Here is a 7,152-nt window from a genome sequence, read left to right as displayed (position 1 = left end):
GAGAGAGAGAGAGTTTGGATGGACTCCATTAGAACATAGCTTGGTGGTATTTCTATAAAACAATTTACCTACAGGAAAACTTTAGGCCCAATTAAGTTATTCAGATAGTTTAGGGGATCATAACACGTACCCAAATCCCTCAATATTAAAAGATCATGTACAACCGTTTACAAAAAAAAAAAATCATGTACAACTGTGACAAACCTGATACACTAGTCCGTGAAACATTCCGCGATCTACGGATGACTTGCTTAGAATCATAGCATCCTCCATATCGTACCTACATGTCATATAAAAACTGGATTCATAAACGCTACCAAAGATTAACTAGCATTCCTTACTGACAAAATTCTTACCCAGTATATGACAGTACAGCAACTATTGCATTTGTACCCGTTGGATATTCATCTACACAGTAATTTGTATATGTTTTTGTGCGGACGATGGGAGATTGAGGAGTCTAACATCACAAAGAATTAGGGTGAGTTTTAAAGAACCATAGAAAACACTGATTGAGTAGTAACGATCATAAAGTAGTGCACAAACAATTAACAGAATTGTTGATTAAAACAAACAGCATATAGTACACGCATCAGATAATAAGAGCAATCATGCAGTAACATTAAACAAGTAGAGTGAAAATGCTGAAGATAGATAATTGGGTAAACATGCTGAGTCGATAAGAAAAACTTGAAAAAGAATATAACTGGTTGCTTTGTCGGACATAGTTGCATACCAATTGAAAGCTACAGCAGAGAAATAAAAACAAAGACCAAATGCCAAAATCTCTCAATGGAGCCTTACTTTCCAAGAAAAGTGCTAACCACTCTTGTATAACAGTAGTGCCCAACTCACACACTTTGTCATTTTGGTACTTTATGATGACATAGTTAAGAGAAATGAATTTATGACATATTGACATGAATTCCTTTTTTATATTTAATTATAAAGTAGATTAGCAGCAAGCCGAATGAAGATAACCAACCTTCAGATGATACAACTTCTGATCTGCACGATTGCGAAGTGCTTGTAATGAGAAACCCATTGTTTGTTTTGCCATCTATTATTTGAAACAAAAGGAATGTAATAAATGTCACAGCAACCAAATTCCAACAAAGAGCAAAAGCATTATATGGATTAATACCAAAGAGACTGAAGGGAAAAACAAATAAGAACCTGACACTGGTACATATTCCGTGGACTCTGATTATGTTCTGACCAGGGAGTAAGATTAGCAACAACACTGAGCATCCCAGTTGGATGAATTTCTTCATGAGTTGCAGGGAAAGCATCTTTCCTTCCACCATCTCGACCATCAGGACATTTTATTTCCATGAACACCTAATATAGCAAGAAATGAGGTAGCCAATCATATTATTAGTTTCCTAGCTGCAAGGGCCTTGTTGATTAAATCAGACAAGTAATAACAAGTAATTCTTATTAAGGTAGGAATTGTAATCTGAAATACAGTATTAACCTGTTCAAAGGGCCCGATGAGTTCAATGTTTTGACCTTCAACAGCAGAAATCGAAATATTCTTAACTGGCCGAACAAATCTAGAAGGAGAAGTGAAAAGGTAGAGACCAGGATATGCCCCACCCATGCTGAGAGGAACGTATCCCACTTCCAAGTCATCTGGAATCTGAGGCATACCATTTCACCATCATCAGTGAATGTGTAACAAACGTCATGGTTTAAAAGGATTATAAAAAAATGAAAAAGAAAAAAGAAAGAAAACAGACCACTGAAGCAGCCGACACTTTCAGCTTCCTTAAATGAGCAACAACTTTCTCAACTTGAGTGGAAGATATATAACCAACAACACGACCATCTAAAAGAACAGAGAGATTGGCAGGAAGACCCACATGAACCAACATTGGCAGTGAAGGAATCATTCCAACTTCAATCAGAACATTAAGAATAGACATCCGAATCTTAGTGAAATCTCTAATATTCCCTTGCGCATCAAAGTACGATGTAATTCCTGATTAAAGTACGATGGAATTGAGTTATTGGTGGTCATATATACCATCAAACAATACATCAGTAAACATTACTAAAATACATCCACATTAATTTGCAGCTAATTAGAATGCACACATCGGTGTTTATTTAAGCAATGACATGCACAATTCCTCTGGCAATGGCTCTATTAAGTAAAAATGTATCATGACAGTTGACATACTTTGCTTGATTGGAAGTTGGCCACCACATACCACAATTGAAAAACAACTTCAATTTCAGGAAAAGGAAATTTTAAAATTCAGAAACCCAATCACTAATTGAAAGGTTGAGAAAGGGTGGAAATCATCTCCAACTTGCTGATGATACCAGCTTTTTCTTGAATTTAAAGAGCAGTCATGGAAAAGTTACTGCAGTCTTCAGCAGAGTTGTCATCCACTGAGCTGTGGTCTGCGGGTCATTGTAGAACCAACACTGTGGAGGTCAAGGGGTTCAAATTTCACTGGCATTATGGGATGGGTGGCTGGGGTTTGAATCAAATTTTTTAAAAAAAAAAATTAATAATACAGAAACCTTTTCTTTCGTATCTTTCAGGAAGGAGCACAATCCCCACCAAAGCTAAGGTGTTGGCGTGGATTTAAGGCACAACGGAGAAGTAACACCAATAACCTAATTCAAAGGTTGGGCCTTTTCTCACATTGATGTATTTCCTAAAAAAGAAAAAAAGGGTTTAGACTTTCGTTCCAAACTTTAAATTTTGTGACACAAAGTGCTTTTGGTTGAGAGTTGCAGAAAGTAAAGAAGTCTATAGCATCACATTGATGATATCACTTCTGTGGTTGGAAAGAAGCTCTGAAGATCATAAGAGGTTGACATGAAGAACATTTCGAGAAAGTCAGATTGGGGTATTTCTTTGCTCTTGGCTATATAGAAGTTTAAGAGTCTGCTTAGCCTGAAAGAAGCTGCATCTTAAATTCTACATCTCTTACTATCGACTCTCCTCACAAACTCAACTTACTCCCCATGCCACAAAAAGGAGCAGTAAAACTAATTTGGAAAAGAGTACAGACAATAGTAGCAACAGCACATAAAAGTCCAAAAACAGGATTCAACAATAACAGTAACACAAAGACATGACACAGTAGAGATATATAAACTAATACAATTGGTTTTGGATTAACCCAACTTTAAAATGGCATCAGAAGAAACAATTCATTCACAGGCCAGCCAAATGTGGTTACAAATGCTCCAAGCTACCCATTCTAACTGATCCATGTGTTTGGCTCAGTCTGGCCCACAATATGGACGGATCATCAGAGTTTTCTCTTTTTGAAAGATAAGATTTTAAAAATCAATAGGTTACGTAGAAAGGCTTGATAACAAATCCACGACCAACATCAGGAAACAATAAAAGCCAAGAGTTCACTCAAATAGACTAAAGACTGAAAAGCCTATCAAAACACTATATAACATCATGGGCTTTGCACGCATTGCCAATTTGGGTAGGATGCTTTAACTTTATTTCGCATTTAAATTAAAGCAGGCAATTCAAAATTTCTTGTAGGTGTTGGACCCAATTTGATCACACACTATATCACCAAAAGTTTGATCCACCCATTTGACTCACTCTGGTGTTTGGCCAGATGTTTAGGGGCAAGTTGCAAATATGGAACCTAACTGGTTCGAGATGAAAAGAATTTTTAAATTGCTTCACAAATATGATACAAGAGAAGCAATTTAATTACAACCCCAAAGTAGATCCTTATATTCCCCATCATGTTTAATGTTGTGACATTATTCATCTAAAGCCCTTTAAACAAGCTTATTGGTCTTTAGGCTGGCCATGAAGCTTCAGCTATAGTTGGTTTATTAACTTTAAAGTGTACCCCATCACTGAAGATCTGTGTCTTTCTCATTCCAGGCATCAAACCATAAAATAAACAATCTAAATTATAAGAAAATGAAGAAAAAGGAGTTCAAGGAGGTGTGGTAACTACTCATTTCAGTAGTAGAAGGCAAATACTTGCTTGGTCAGAAATTGAAGTTATTTACTTGGGTGTGTTTTTTCTGGTCCATTTACATGTAGCATAAATCATACGAACACATGAAAAACATATGACGTATTTAAGGTAATTAATTCTTATAAATGTGAATAACTTACTACAAGTGCGAGTCATATGGTTCAACAAGCCACATGGCTCTCCATCAGGTGTGTGCACAGGGCAAAGGAAGCCCCAAGATCTGCAAGTAAAAGAAAAAAATATGAATAATAACCAACAAGTAAATAAATTTTGAAGAGCCTAAAAAGCAATACTTACTCGGGAAGCAATTTCCGAACACTTGTGGTACGAAGCCCAGCAAATGAAGCCCCTCGATGAACAGCACGAAAATGGGATAGAAAACGTAAAAAGTTAAGCCTTTCTGCCTGAACTGAAAAGCCTGCTCTCTAAGATATTAATTTTAAAAACAGAAAGTTAGAAGAAATCAAAAGAATAACTTCTTGGTGAACAGACAGTAGAATCTTGCAATATATCAGTAGTAGGAAAGTTTTGATATACTAACTATTAATCATATTCTGGCAAAGAATTGAAGTACTTTTGTTAATCTCCACAGGAATATATACTAAGACTCCAAATCAAGGTTCCATCCCCTTTTATATATACTAAAAATTGAATCCCCCTAATAAGTACCTAGATATAAGTTCTTACTAGGATAAAGTGGTAACTTGGTAACCACTAAAAAAGTATATTATGCTCGACCTCGTACAATTCTCATATCACTTAGAATTACTCTTTTTTGTGTCATCAAGCACATAATTGAGAACCAGAACCCCAACCAAGCACCACTAAAATATCTATAACTGATAAGAGAAAAGAAGAATGCAATGCATTTAGTAAGATACCTATGATACTTGAAATAAGCTAGGCCAGAAATCAATACCTGCTGCAAATCTAGACCTGTTTGAGTATTTATTCTTCCAGTTTTCAACATATTCTCAACCGCTAAACTGATTTGCCTAGTCGGATTTTTATCCAGAACCTTTTTTAAGCTATCGACTGCATTATCAGAAAGGAATCGTCAATTCATGAGAAAAAATAATATGCAACTAATGTAGAAAAATGTGGAAAAACAACAATTTTTGTAAGTTGTACAATACATAGAAAGACGGGAAACTTTAACCAAAAACCATACCACTGCCAAAATTGATATTGTTGTTTTCCTTTTTTATCTCATCTTGAAGAAGTTTTTTGGTCCTTTGCAACCAATCCTCTAGTTTTTCCTGAGAGCGAGGAAAAAATTATAAGTGAAGGCAATAATGAAATGAAACACTACATACACTATAATACACTGTTTTGTATACATTACTAGTACTAGACCTAAAAAATAAATGATCAATTCATTAGATGTACACCCTCGAAACCTAATTTGCTACTGAGTGAACATCTTTAGGATCATGGAGAGTAGAAAATTTACCCCAGTTAGAAAATCTACCCAATAGAAAATTATAAACAGAACAAACAATAACAACTGGCTTAAACCAGTGCATAGTTTGCAGCATATGTTCATTTAAACTAGTTCTTCTGGTAGTTATATAGCGCATTTGAGTTATATGCACGGCCTAGACCTCAAAAATCAAAATCTCATTTCAGCAAGTATCCGTAAAGAATGGATAGCCAGAAAGCAAGCATTTGTGAACGAAAAGAAATGGCAGACATTTTCATGAATCTCACCATCACAAAAAAATCTAATATTAATAAAATAAAATAAAAGAAACGTATAAGTGCACTGAAAGAAAACTTATTGTTGAGACAATTTCATGGGATCTGCAAATGTCATATATCAATGGGGGAACCATTGTTTGGTTATTCTCAGTCACTATAGATTTTGTGCTTAGCTGAAAGTGTATATTGCCTGGGACGTCAACATTAAACCATCTGATCTTTTTATTAAAATTAATCAGTTACTGCTACAGAGCATATAAAAGCATGTTTGAATTGAAGAGTTATTCACTGAATTCAACTTTTCTTTATTCATATTTTTTCTTTCTCATCCTGCTTTCTGTTTTCAATCTTTAAACTTCTGATTTCATTAGAACTTGACTCAACTCTTATTCTATTATTCACGAACTGGCAGGAACAAAGGGACAAATAAGAAAAGAACATTCATATTGAGCACTTAATCTAAATGACTTTACTTCCTATTCTTGTTAATACTGAGGCATCCATTAAAATTTCTAACAAAAAAAATTAAGGTATTTAAAAAGTTAACAAAAGGTGTTTTTTTTTTCAGGAAAAAAGTAAACACAATCTCAGAATATACAAACAATGAATATGCTACTCCTCTAGATGTACATATTTTTCCAGCACCACAGAATACTTTAGAATTTATTGCTCTGCGCCACACTGGCATAGCACTATGGCAATCTGGAGTTGTGCACTAGAAACCTAAATATTATATTTTCCAAGTACACAAATAATATCCCTTTTCAAAAAAAAGAAAAAAGAAAAAAAGAAAACAGCTGTTTTATCTACCTTGAGATATATGGTAATCAAGTGCCCAGGAAGCAAGACTTCTTGATTTTGCAGGGAATCTGGGTTGTCAAGCACCGAAGTCTGATCCATCAGCGAAAAAAGTTTCTGCAACATGAATCTGCGAAACTAGAAATCTAAGAACTGATGGAAAGATCAAAAAATAGGTTTATAGTGAGGAAGGATGAAATGAAAAGTGAAAACACGATCTAATTACAGAAAATTAGAAAACTAAATCTGTCTTCATAGGGATCTTTGTCACTCTTTAATAAAGAGTGAAAATACATAGAAGCCCACATATATAAACTACCCTCGTAGCGATTTATTTCAAAAGCAAGATTAATCCCATTTGGTAAAATGATCTTTGTTTAACAGGGATCTTTTCCATAAAGATTGGCCATATGATTATCATCATCAGAAATACAGTAACGCTTACTAGGTGAATGAAACCAAATAAGTGTATGTTCATCATAAGAATGCAACATGATTTCTTATTTCATGTAAGGATGAAACTTCAGTTAGGGCCACATACAGACAATGCAGATCAATGGATTATTATGGTTTGTATTTGTATAAGAGATTTTATAGTTTTTCTTATAGCAGGCATATGCATATATATATATATATATATATACACGCCGGATGTGAAGTGGACGTCCAC

The 7,152-nt window shown here is 34.7% G+C and overlaps 1 protein-coding gene across 1 annotated transcript in view; it reads right to left on the bottom strand.

The window, feature by feature from the left end:
* Positions 1–7,152, bottom strand: part of LOC101299706 (DNA-directed RNA polymerase I subunit RPA2-like) — a 13,733-nt gene that overhangs the window by 2,578 nt on the left and 4,003 nt on the right. The window contains exons 12-22 of the mRNA XM_004307118.1: positions 6,495–6,612; positions 5,155–5,242; positions 4,903–5,018; positions 4,281–4,408; positions 4,124–4,203; positions 1,743–1,984; positions 1,478–1,642; positions 1,177–1,341; positions 986–1,060; positions 357–460; positions 205–280 (exon numbers count right to left, since the gene is read on the bottom strand). Of these exons, the coding sequence (XP_004307166.1) occupies positions 205–280; positions 357–460; positions 986–1,060; positions 1,177–1,341; positions 1,478–1,642; positions 1,743–1,984; positions 4,124–4,203; positions 4,281–4,408; positions 4,903–5,018; positions 5,155–5,242; positions 6,495–6,612 (1,357 nt within the window). The remainder of the gene's footprint in view (positions 1–204; positions 281–356; positions 461–985; positions 1,061–1,176; positions 1,342–1,477; positions 1,643–1,742; positions 1,985–4,123; positions 4,204–4,280; positions 4,409–4,902; positions 5,019–5,154; positions 5,243–6,494; positions 6,613–7,152) is intronic.

The sequence above is a fragment of the Fragaria vesca genome, linkage group LG7, assembly GCF_000184155.1.
Source record: "Fragaria vesca subsp. vesca linkage group LG7, FraVesHawaii_1.0, whole genome shotgun sequence".
NCBI lineage: Eukaryota > Viridiplantae > Streptophyta > Magnoliopsida > Rosales > Rosaceae > Fragaria > Fragaria vesca.
Note: the sequence above shows the minus strand (reverse complement) of the source record. Positions and strands in the feature narration are given on the sequence as shown.